General features: G+C 46.0%; 1 protein-coding gene across 1 annotated transcript in view; it reads right to left on the reverse strand.

Moving 5' to 3' along the window:
* The window catches only part of Znf618 (zinc finger protein 618), a 152,887-nt gene that overhangs the window by 12,330 nt on the left and 127,482 nt on the right, over positions 1 to 13,075 (reverse strand). Inside the window, exons 11-12 of the mRNA XM_013030126.1 lie at positions 5,204 to 5,443; positions 1,537 to 1,620 (exon numbers count right to left, since the gene is read on the reverse strand). Of these exons, the coding sequence (XP_012885580.1) occupies positions 1,537 to 1,620; positions 5,204 to 5,443 (324 nt within the window). The remainder of the gene's footprint in view (positions 1 to 1,536; positions 1,621 to 5,203; positions 5,444 to 13,075) is intronic.

A 13,075-nucleotide genomic window follows, 5' to 3' on the forward strand; every position in this document is an offset into this window, starting at 1 on the left:
AGCGTTAGCTGGCACTGCTCCCGACTCTGAAAGGCAGCTCTGTGACAGGAGAGGCACCGGGGATGCTGCATGGTTTGGCCAGGGACCCAAGGAAGGACAGGAAACTCGCTCCCATGTTGCCACTGACTTGTGTGTGGCCTGAGACTGCCCCTGGGAGAGGGGGTGGGGATGACATTATCTAAAATCTCAGCTCCTTCCTTCCCCAGGGAGCACAGACCCACCATCTTGGGATTACTAAGAAATGTAAACCAAGTCCCCCAGTGGCAGCCACCCAAAGTGGCTATGTGTGTCCTGTGTGAGACCCTCAGAACCATAGGGATTGTTCCGTGGGGAACACTGGTGTGTTCTCCAAGCCACTCACGGTGGAGGAGGCATTCAAGGGCCACCAGCAGGGAGGCTGGGTTCAAACCTGGGCTTGGGCGAAGCTGAGACTGTTTTGACTACGCAGAAGCCTCCACCAAGTCCCTGATGGACAAGCTGCGTTCACTCCATCTCTACCAGCCAGTGCCCAGCCCAGACCCACACCAGGCATTTGGTGAATTCAACCATGTGAGACAGCAAATGAGTGTCACTGATGCTACCCTGGCTATCACCGTGTAGCCTGGCATGCTGTCCTTTGCTTGGACAGAGTCTGCTTGTGTGACCATGCTTAGCCCTGGCAGGTGGAAGGGAGTGTGGGGAAGGTGGAAGTGAAGGGTGGTTCCCAAAGCTGCCATTAGACAGGCTCCAGGGCTCTGCCAGGGTCGGGCACCAGGCAGCCAACAGGGGGCACCAGATACCAGTGGGATGCCTCAGGCCAACCCACTGGAGCTGCAGGGGCTGGAAGGGAATCTTGATTCGGATGGTCCCAGGTCCAAAGTGGGGGTCTCGGGCTCCCAATTAAGAGCTTTCTCTCTCTCTCTCTGTTTCTGTCTGTCTCTGTTTCTCTCTCTGTTTCTGTTTCTCTGTCTCTGTTTCTCTCTCTTTCTCTCTGTGATACCAGTTCTGGAGCTTGAACTCAGGGCCTGGGAGCTGTCCCTGAGCAACTTTTTGCTCAAGGTTAGCACTCTACCACTTGAGCCACAGTGACACTTGCAGCTTTTTCTGAGTAGTTTATTGTAGGTAAGAGTCTCATGGACTTTACTGCCTGGGCTGGTTTCGAACTGCAATCCTCAGATCTCAGCCTCTTGAATAGCTAGGAATCCAGCCATCAGTGCCGGCTTAGAGCTCTCTTTTAGAACTCCTCTTGCCTCTCCTGAAAGAAACTGGCTGTGTATTTTCTCTTCAAAACACAGCAATGGCTCTCTTAGGTTGATCCAGCTGGACTGGCTGGGTTTGGGGAAGGGGGAAAAAATCCTCTCTCCATGGGGAAGAAGAGACAAAGAAGGTTAGAAGAGGCCCCCTGTGCTCTGTCTGGCCCTGCTCTCCCTCGGTTTCCCTGCCCAGCCTCCTCCCAGCAGGACCCTCCTCATGCACAGAAGACCCTGGCCCATGGGCACTTGCCACAGAGGATGGTGGTGGCAGCTGTGGCCAGGCCACTGTCCCCAGCACACTCACCGCTGGAGTTCTGAGAACTGCTGTTGGTCTCTTCAAAGTGGTTTTGTGCTTTGCCTTCTACTCTTCTACTGAAAGCGCTTTCTGCTGGGTGGGGAGGCAGGAGAGAGAAAGAGAAGCCATGGGAGTAGTCAGCATGGGGTCTCAGGGGAGGGGCTGCAGGAGGAGGCCTCTGGGGCTGGATGAATGCTGGGGACTCTTTGCTGGGGGGAAGGAGAACCAGCACAGTGGGGGAGGGGGACTTGAGGCTTCAGATCCAGTCCTCCCAGCTCCCCTGAGTCATCTGGTCCCCTGTCCAGAGATCCTTCTGTCTTCTGGCAGTACCAAAGATGTCCAGGCATGGATGGGGGTGGGGGAGGGGCAGGACCTGCTCACAGACACACAGATGAAATCTAATCAGTGAACAGACAGCAAACAGGACTGGGTGAGCCCCCCCCCCCAACTTTGGCTCCTGGGGAGCTACTCATTTGATACCAGGTCATCTGAATCTGCCCCCTTGTGGCTTTTTCTGCCAGATTCTGTCACCCTGGTTCTACCAAGGGTGCTCCCTGGTGGCAGGCAGTTTAGACCTAGCTGGAGGCTTAGGCAGTGGATCCCGGCCCCATTAGCTGAGTGCTCCTAGCGGCAGGGAGGGTATCCAGGGACAGAAGCCAAGACAAGGAGATGGAGGACAGCCCCAGATCTTGGGAAGGCCGATAATCAGGTGAGATGGGTCAGAGTCACCCAGGGGAGGGAAAGGCCCACCTTCTCCGAGGTTCTCTCTGGAAATCTCCTAATGCTGCAGCAGGATCCAACCAAGCAGAAAGCCACAGATTAGCCACCCCCAAGTGCAGAGGTCATGAAACAAAGTCTGAATGGGAAGGCAACCTAGCCTTTCCAAGGCCCTCTGGGTGCCATGGGGCTGCAATGTGGGCTAGGAGGGGAAACCTCGTAAACCACTCAATTTGGGATGTGCAGCTCACCGGGTCCCTTTAAGAGGAAGCAGCTGACACAGGTTAGGAAAAGCTCAGAGGGGTTTGACTGGAAGGAGAATCCACCTAGCTCTCCTTAGTCTGGATGATCATGGAGGTGATAGAGGGAAAGCAAACCAGAGGTGACCCCCTACAGGCCCGCTCAGCTCCCCGCTACCCCCTCCCCACCCCTACAAGTTCCCTACTGGGAGGCTGTTGCCTATGACACAGGGTCCTCCAGGCTCCCCTCAGCTGCCCGGGCTGAGCTGCAGAGGACGCCGTGGTTCTGTGGTGGGTGAGCGAGTGAGGGGATGTTGCTCCTGAGCACCTATGGTTTAGACCTCGATAGCATGGTCTTCATAATCCCCCTACAGCCTGATGGGACTATAGTGTCATGCCCATTTCAGATGGGAAATTCCTTTTTAAGGGGGAACAACTCCAAGGATGCTCCTATTGCTCAATTAATTTTGAGCAATTTGAGTAGCTTTCCTTGCCAGTTGTGCAGAGATGCATGTGTATACATGCACACACACAGCCACATACTCTAGGGTAGGGAGGGTGGTACAACCTCTACCTTTCCCAGCCCCCAATGGCTCCTGTTCTCAATGAGGGCCCTCTGACCTTGCTAGCTGTAAATCGAAAGGCATGTGGCTTCCAAGTCCCAGAGGACAGCCCAAGGTGCACCCCATGGCCCACTAGAGGCTAGCTTGGAGACACTGACACATGACAGCTGTCACATGAGACACACCAGCCCCTGAGCTCATTCTTTGCAGAACTGGCAGGCATCCAAGCTCAAGAGGAAGAGAGAACCACACTGGACAGTCACAATTCCATTATTTACATGAACTGATGTCTACCAACAAGGAGACCAGTAGACCACGTTGTGGTCGGCTTCTAATTTATGGTTACTGTTCTACAATCACAAGGTTCACCGACACTCCTACTGAGATATCTAAGGCTAAGAAGCACAAACCAACCAGAGCCAGGCCCCAAATCATAGGCCTCCTGAATCATAGGAAGATGACCACAATGAATTACCTGGCTAGATCATCCTTCACCAAACACACCCAGTGGCTCATTAACCCACTCTCTCCATGTGATCACTTGCATATTCATTCACTGATCAGCTTTGACCTTCCAAGGGTATGAAAAAGACCCCAGCTTCAGGCACACAGGTGTCATCAGCCCACCATGCAACTCCCACATCCAGGCAAGGAGACTGGGACTTGTTCCATACAACAAGAATTAATCCAAGTGTTCCTGGCAGCTGGTGCCAACAAATAGTAGGGAAATGCCCATTGGGAACTCGACTTCCTGTTTGTCCTTCTGGAGGTAGAACATTTTTTCTGCATGGACTGGGAAAACACTAGGACTAGCAGCCTCCAGCTTCCCAATGAGCCTCTTCCTTCTGGAGACAGTATTCTGGTCAACCATTCACTTTGTACGGCTGAAATGAACTTTAGCCTGAGTTTTCTAAAAGGTAGACGATGCAAATGCATGCCAGGTGATATAAATGGATGACCTGGGTGGATGGACCCAGACAACAGTGTGAGCACAATGAGAAATTGAATAGGTTATGTCCTTAAACCTGAAGCCTGACAGCAGTAATGCCATTTACCTAACCCCAAGGAGAGGACCCCCAACCCCAGGGTGCAGTCAGCTTAGAGGTTTCTATGAAAAACCACAAATTATTTTAGGTGGGTGCTGCGAGAAACCCCAAAATGTTCCATCCACCCAGAATTCTGGGAAGTTAAGTCTAGACCTGCTAACAATGCTCATTTTCACTTCTGTACATGCTATGCAAGAAAAAAAACCTTTCACACACTGCTTGCCAAAAAGGATGTGGCTTTTATCATTAAAAGACTAGCTCTGAGCTGTTTCAGTGCTGTGTGATTTGGGAAGCCTAGGCCCCATGCAGTCACTGGCCTTTGCAATAAAGACTCCTATAATCTGGCTTATTAATTGTGCTGTCCTTTGTTTTCTCGCTGATGGGGTTATATTTTTGGAGAGTCCAGTGAGACAGTGCCAGCACTTAGGAGACCCTTCTTGGGTCAGATACCCAAGGACAGCTGGCTTCTCCTTCTCAGTTGTCAGCCTCTACAGAACCTCTAGGGGAGGTGCCCCCTGAGACATTTCAGGGCCCTGGAGGACTCTAAGGAAGGTTTTGACACCTCACCAGGAGACACCAGCACACCCTCTCCATATCTGCCCTCAGGGCCATGGTGGTAGGCTGTGGCAGTGGTAAGGACTATGGAGACTGGGGGAGTGGTGAGGACTGGGGGCCATGTGTCCTGTGAAAGGAGACACCCACTGCTGCCCTGCATGAACATGGGCCCAGGAACCAAATCCAACCATGTCTCTGTGTTAGCTGAAAATTCACCATTTCACATGAAATCTAATATTCAAATGGTGGCAATTAATTTAAAAAGTTTTCAAATCCAATTGCTTTTGGCAATGTTTAGGGGCAACGCCCCCCCATATTTTATTACTTAAAAAAAAGGTTATGGACTTTGTAAAACTGTGATTTAGAGTGCTAGAACCTGTAACTGGGAGGTGAAGTGGCTTGCCTTGGTCATGGCCAATGGTAGCGAGGCCTCAGATCTGCCCCAGAGCATGACAGAACCTCCATTCTCGTTCTTGCAAGGAAACAATGACTCCAGGCAGGTGGAGAGGGGAACAGGGTGGAGGAAGTACGGGTAAGGTAGGCCATTGACTGGTACCTGCGGTTGCCTTGCTGGCTGGAGATCCCGAGTTTGGAGTGCGGAACGGCTGAGTTTGGGTGGCTGGAGGGGTTCGGTGTAAGAGGGTGGCACATCGAACCACGGAGGCCGGAGCTTTTTTCCCTGACTGGTTCGTCTGGGTCTTCGCTGCCACGAAGCGTGGAGATGGGGTGACCTCTGGATGCGAACACTCAGAACCCGTGTCTGGATCATCTGGCGGCTCCCACCCGGGGGCGGTACCTGTGAAGGTCATGTTCTCAGTCCCCAGGACCCATGAGGCCAGCCCAGTGAGTGGCCTCTCAGGCTGCAGGTCCCCATGTGTCAGTCAGGACATCTTTTCCCACGCAGTTCTGACTTCCTAGATAAACAGTGAGGGCTTCAGAGCCCAACCAGAGTTAAGGAAGAGTCTGAGCATCTAGAACCTTCCCCAGCTTCTCCTGGAGGGAAGTCTGATCACCAGCTCTAGCTCAGAGGTTGTTCCCAGTCTACTTTGTAGGCCGCTCATCACCCTTGGCCAGCCCAGTCATCTAGAGTCCAAGACCTCAGGCTGTGACCCACTCTTGGGGGTACCAGTTTTGTCAGCCCAGGTCAGGCACGTTGTTCTAGAATGTTGGTGTCTCAGTGTTTTGCCTCCAGAGAAAGCCAGTTTAGAAGGATGGAAAGTGGACAGGGAGGGGCAAACTGAGGTGAAGAGATGGCAAGGCAGGGGAGGGAGGGACTGGATAGAGCCCACATGGCTTTGGGGAGGGGACTCTGCAGTGCCTGGGAGCCCTGGCCACAGCACTGAGCTACCCAAGAGATCCGGCTGCTGGCTCCCTAGCTCTGGGGTGGCACGGGGTCTCATTATCCACCTTCCCAGGGCAGCATCCATCCCTGAATGCCAGAGTATCCACTCACAGCTCAGCATGAATGACCCCTGACCTTCTACCTCTGTCCACTCCTGGTACTGTTGGGTATGCTGAGGTCAGGAATCAGGGACATTCAACTGTCCTGCCCAAGTCACACAGGCAGTGAGCCACCATGGACCTTGTTCACCATCCTGGGGCGGTGAGGGGAGGTGGGAGCACATCGCTCCCTACAGGATGGCAGGTGCCAGGAGGGGAGAGATCTTTAGGAAGCCCCATCCCAGACTAAGCAGGAGTTTCCCGGGCCTCAGTCTATGGGAGAATGGGGTCCATCCCCATCTGAACTCCAGCTCTCTGGACTCACTTTCTGACTCAGGAATAGAGGCTGAGGTGGAAACAGCTATTTCCATATGCTCCTTCCTGTCTCCCTTCCCTCCCCTTCTTTCTAAGCCAAGGACCGTAGTGACTCCTGGCTTTGTCAAATGGTTTCTCATTTATTGTCGCTGGCACCTGGGGTCCATCTCTGATTTCTCCACTAATCTCTCTAGGTGAGAACATTAGGGACCAGAACTGGAGGCTCACTCTAATGGAACCCACACTGAGATTAGACAGGCAGCCCACCCTGGAGCTCCCTGACTCCATGTTTCTGGACACCTTATCCACCCTCTGTTTCCCCTGCTTTATCTCCTCAGTGTCTTGGTCCTATTCCTATAGGAACAGGACCAGCCTTCTTCCCATTTCCATCTGTAAAGCTGGACCAAGGAACTACAGTTCTCAAACCTTGATCAATAGGCAGCGCAGAACTGTAATGCACGAGAGAAGACAGAATGTGAGCCCCATGGCCACTCCAGCTCTCTGCTTGGAGACCTTGTGGGTCAGGGCATAGAGTAGCAGGACCCAGATGGAAGCATGCCAAGCCACTGAACCGAGGAGACAAGTGATCAGAGGTCAGGGCTGCTGAGGTGGCTGGAATTTGTAGGGCAGAATAACAAAAGGAAGAGAAATGAGCATAGAAAGAATTCCAGAAATGTTACAGAGGGCCCTCCTGGAAGTCATTAGAGCTGAATGTTAAATTTGATTTGTGCCGTGAATCTGTGTCACTGAGGGAGAAACAGAGGGGATCTGTGACTTCAGTGAAGTCTCAGAGGTTGCATAAGACTAGAAGATGCTGAGAGACTGTGTAAGTCACATATTCATTCACTGGAGAACTAGCAAGGCCCAGAAAGAGCTACTGGAACTCTAGCATTAAGACTCACTCCAGACCCACCCTAACACCTCAAAATAAGACTTTGTAGTACCTTGATCTCAAAGCAAACTACCTGCCTGTTAAAACAAAAGATGAAAATTACAATCTGGTCAACAATGTACCATCAACAATGTGGACACAGCGTAAGCAATTTTGTTTTTGGATGAAGCAGGAAGATACGATTAGTAATCATAGGGGGAAAAAACCGCAGTCAACAGAAATAACAGAAATGATAGGAATGACAGAATTAGGAGACAAGGGCCTTCCAACAGCTATTACAAATATGCACAAAGATTTAAAAGAGGACATAAACATAACAAAGAGAAAGCTGTAAAAAAAAAAAAAAGGGAACCAAAGAGGACTTACAGAGATTAGATGCTGTAGAAGAAAAGATCGGTGAACTTGAAGGTAGGACAAGAGAATATATCACAATTGAAGCAAAGAGGGAAAGAGAGTGAAAAAGGAAACAAAGTTTCAGTTCACTTATACAGGTTTCCAAAAGCTTAAAGTATATGTAATTAACATCTTTATAAGATAGAGAAATTAAGGAAGAAAAACATTTGAAAAAAGACTGGCTGAATTTTCTCCAAATCTAATAAAAAATACAATCTTACTGGTCAACAAGCGGAATAAACTTCAGATTACATGCATAATCAAATGGCTAACCACCAGTATTAGAGAAATACTTAAAAGGATCAGAGAATAAGAATACATTACATATAGAAGAAAAAGAAAAACAATCAGAATAATCCCTAACTTTTCATCAGAAACAATGTAAGCCAGAGGTAATGGAGTGGTTTTATTTTTATTTTTTGGTGCCTATACTGGGGTTTGAATTCAAAGTCTGGATGTTGTCCCTAAGCTTTTTTGTATACAATATGCAGTATACAATTGAACATGGACTGTGCAGCAAGAAAATACATTTTTACATAGATAGCAGGTAACTCATAAAATATCTCTATAAATTTCAAAGACTAGAGATTGCTCAGGATAAGCCTAGCATTGATGATAAATACCTATAATCCTAGCTACTCAGGAGGCTGGGACCTGAAGGAGGTGCTTTAAAGCTAGCCCAGACAGAAATATTTATGAACTCCATCTCTAATTAACTACTTGAAATGTGGCTCAAATAGTAGACAGCCAGTGTGAGCAAAAATGTTAGGAGACAGGGTAAAGCCCTGAGTTCAGCTTCAGTAGAAACACAAAAAGTGGGGGAAATCATCCGGGACATATATTCTGACTAAATGAAATTAAATTAGAAATCAATACCAAAAAATCAGAATAAGAGAATAAAATTTCTACATAACCATTCTCATAAAGAAAATAAAGCTGGGCACTTGTAACTCATGCCTGTAATCCTAGTGACTCAGAATGTTGAGATCTGAGGACTGTGGTTCAAAGCTAATTTGAGCAAGAAAGTTCATGAGCCTGATCTTTAATTAGCTACCAAAAAGCCAGAAGTGAAGCTAAGCTCAAGTGGTAGAGAACTAGCCTTGAGCACAAAGCTCAGGGACAGTGCCCAGGCCCTGAGTTTTGTTTTGTTACGTTTTCTTTTGTGTGCATGTGCTAGGATTGGCACACAAAATGAAAAAGAAAGAAAGGAAACAAGAAAGAATGAATGGAAGTAAGAGAGGAGAAGGGAGGGAGGGAGGGAGGGAGAATTCTAGGCTTGAAGGCTTCACTACTTAATTTTCCATGACATTTATGGAATATCAATCCCACACCAACTCTTCAAAAAATTAAAAAGCAAACTCATTCTACAAAACAACATTATTTTGACATCCAGTGAAAACAAGGACAATACAAGAAAAGGGTACTACTGGTTGGAATTTAACATGGCAAAACCACTTTGGAAAACAGTTAACTCCTCTTAAAAGATAAACCGTTGACTTGTCATATGATCCCACGCCTCCACTTGACACAAAGACTCCTATACAAATATTCCTAGCAGCTCTACTGTATTAGTTCCAAACAATTCAAACATCCATCCGTAAGTGACATAAAAGGATTGTGGTATATAGTTCTTAACAATGGAATGCTACCAGGGTCTGTATAAAGATGTCTGGTCAATGACAGATGGTAGGAACAATGGTGGTCCCATAAGATTATTTGCCTAATGATGCTGTAGCTGTCTTAGTTTGTGTAAGTAAACTCTGATGTTTGCACAACAAAATAGCCTAATGATGCATTTCTCAGAATGTAGACCCATCATTAAGTGATGCATGACTGTTTCATTAATTAAAAGGAATGAACTCTTTATTTATACATACAGTCATAAATGATTATCAACACAATTATGTGAGAAAGCCAGACCAAGATCCCCAACAAAAACACCCATAAGATCCCATATATGTAAAATTATAGGAAATGCAAACTAATCAACAGTAATAGAAAGCAGATCAGTGTCTGTCAGGGGATGGGAACAGAGCGAGCAAGAGATTAAGAGAGTGCAGGAGGGGACTGGGAAGGTAGCTCAGTGGTAGAGTGCTTGCCTCACAAGCATGAAACCCTGGGTTCGATTCCTCAGTACCACATAAGCAGAAAAAAGCTGGAAATGGCACTGTGGCTCAAGTGGTAGGGCGCTAGCCTTGAGCTGAAGAGCTGAGGGACAGTGCCCAGGCCCAGAGTTCAGCCCTCACAACTGACCAAAAAAAAAAAAGAGAGAGGGCAGGAGGAACTGCTGGGGTGATTGTATCACGCTTAGTATCACAATGTCAGTGACAATTTCATGAATGAAATACGTGAAAATGTACCAACTATGTACTTTAAATAACATCCCTAGCCATCAGAACAATACTGAGATTCCACCGCACTCCAGTCAGAATGGCCATCATCAGGAATATGAACAACAACAAATGCTGGCAGGGATGTGGGAGAAAGGAACCCTATTACACTGTTGGTGGGAATGTGAACTAGTATAACCACTATGGAAGGAAGTACAGAGGGTCCTCAAAAAACAGAACATAAAATATCCTATGATACAACATTACCACTCAATTATGTCTAACAAAAAGAAATAATGAGCATTTTATTGCGGTATGATATACCTCAGTAAAAGTGGTTTAGCAACAACAAAAAATCCTTCACTAGGAATAAGCATTAAAAAAATTTAGGACCCTCATTAACACACCAGTGATTGAACATGGGGTTCACTCTGCCAGTGTAGGACTAAAGTCCCCTGCTTCTGGGAGAGTTTGGGGGAGTGATATTAAGAATTAGGGAAAATCTTCAGAAATTTGAGATCAAAGTGTGCAAAACCCTATTAATTATACACACTATCTTGGCTCTTCAAATAGTTTAGATGCCTATGGAAGAACACGGTGATGAATATATTATTTCCCAATGTACACACAATGTCAGCAGGTAGTAGATGCTTAATATATACTAATAAAATTTTAAAGGGGGATGGGTCCTCTCTCAAAGAAATGCCCTACTGTTGCAACTTTCTTCAGTTCATGTCATTTGATTTTCTAATATCCTAATGTATTTTAATAAAGTATAGGCATACTTTGTGACGTATTTAATAATAAAATATATTGATTTCTTTAAAAAAATCCACACCATTCAATACACTGAAAGACAGAAAAATAAGAATCCACACACAATCACCTCAACAGAATGAGGAGAAAGTCAGAAACACTAATGTTCAACGAAAACTTCAAGGACAGTAGAAGTAGGAAGAAACCTTAGCTGACAAGAAGCATCTCTGAGATCTACTTCAACTAACACAATAAATACTTTCTGAGGGAAACAATCATATTTCACGGTAGGAGACAGAGCTCCTATAATTGGGGACAAGGCAGAATAATCTGCTCACTTCTCCTATTTAGCATTGTGCTTACAGGTCCCAAGCAGGACAGTGAGGAAGAAAAACAATCATGAAAAGAAGACAGATCTCAAGGGAAGAAGTAAAGTTGTCTTTATTGGCAGATGACATCATCATACACAAGGACTATCCTATGAAGTCTATAAAAAACCTATTAGCGCTAAGAAGCAAATTCAGCAAATTTGCAGGATACAAATTTAATAGCCCCAAATCAATTATTTTATGTAATAGCAATAAATGGAAAATTAAGTTCAAAAAATCACAGCAGCATAAAAGAGCATACAGATAGTCTAATGATATAAATAAACACCATCAGGTGCTGGTGGCTCACGTCTGTAATCCTAGGTACTCAAGATGTTGAAATCTAAGGTTCAAAACCAGATCAAGCAGTAAAGTCTAGAATCTGATCTCCAACTAACTGCAAAAAGTCAGAAGTGGAGGTGTGACTAATGTGGTAGAGCACCAGCCTTGAACAAAAGAGCTAAGGAACAGCACCTAGGCCCTGAGTTAAATCCCCAGTATGGTACAAAAAGAAAAAAAAAAAAGAAAGAGAGAGGTGGGGGGAGAAAGGAAAGGGGGAAGGAGGGAGGGAGAGAGAGAGAGGGAGGGAAAGAAAGAGAAAGGGAGAGAAAGAGAAAGAGAGAAAGAAGAGAAAGAGAAAGAGAGAGAAAAAGAAAAAGAAAGAGAAAGAGAAAGAAAAAGAGAAGGAAGGAACAAAGGAAAGAGGGAAGAAGAAGAAAGAAAGAAGGGACGAAGGGAGGAAGGAGAAGAAAAGAAAGAGAGAAGAAACATAGATAAGATCTCTACTCTGAAAAGCAAGCACTGTTGCTGAGAGAAAGTAGTCCAACCTTTAAGACTTGAGTGATATATATCAGATTCATGGGTTGGAAGATCCTAAACCATCACAATGCTCTACAGATTCGGTGTAGTCCCCGACAAAATTTCACTTTCTTTTTTGAAATTAGAAAGAAATGTTGGGCGCTGGTAGTTCACATCTATAATACCAGCTATTCAGGATGCTGAGATCTGAGGATTGTAGTTTGAAGACAGCCCAGGAAGAAAAGTCCTTGAGAGACTCTTATTTCCAATTAACCACTCAAACACCAGAAGTGGAGCTATGGCTCCAAGTGGTAGAGTGCTAGCCTTGAGCAAAGGAGCTCTGGGACAGTGCCCAGACCCTGAGTTCAAGCCCCACAACTGACACATGCAAAAAAAGACGAACAAAAGTTGAGAAATTAAGAATGGCTGTTTTAACACTAATTATAAAACTTCATGTAGAAAAGGCATACAGATAGTCAAATAGATCAATAGAAAAGAAATAAACTCATTGTACATTGGGCTGATTTTCAACAAAGTGCCAATGTAGTGCAAGAGGAAAGATGATCTTTTCAACCAATGGTGTTGACCCCACCAGGTTTCTATATGGCATAAAAGCAATTTCAACTCATACCTCCTGTCATTCACAAAAGGTAACTCAAACTGTACCACAGATCCAAAGGCAAAAAAGCCAAAATGATCTCCAAAGCTCCTAACAGGTAAAGAGAAGGGCATCTTTACTAGTATGAGGTTAGAGCTAGAATGCATAAGCTGTAGAAAAAAAATATTATAATCTACATTTTCTTCGAATGAAAGCCATCTGCCTCTTGGGGAGACTGAAGAAGGATCACCAAGCACTAGAGACTGAGAGACAAGAGCCACAGAACACATACCTGACAAAGGACCAGGACCTATTGGCATATACAAAGAGTTCCTACAACCTAATCAAAAGCAGAGCAATCCAAAGCTCGAGGTGAATGCCTTAGGCAGACAATTTCTAAATGAAAATGCATAGACAATTAGCCAAGATGTTCAACTTCGGGTTGTCAAGGAAATGTGAATCAAAACCACAGTGGAATGCCTTTATCCAGTCAAGAGAACAACAAATATGGTCAAAGTGAAGCTCTACCTGTGGCTAG

Source organism: Dipodomys ordii, unplaced genomic scaffold (genome assembly GCF_000151885.1).
Source record: "Dipodomys ordii isolate 6190 unplaced genomic scaffold, Dord_2.0 Scaffold127, whole genome shotgun sequence".
NCBI classification, from domain to species: Eukaryota; Metazoa; Chordata; class Mammalia; order Rodentia; family Heteromyidae; genus Dipodomys; species Dipodomys ordii.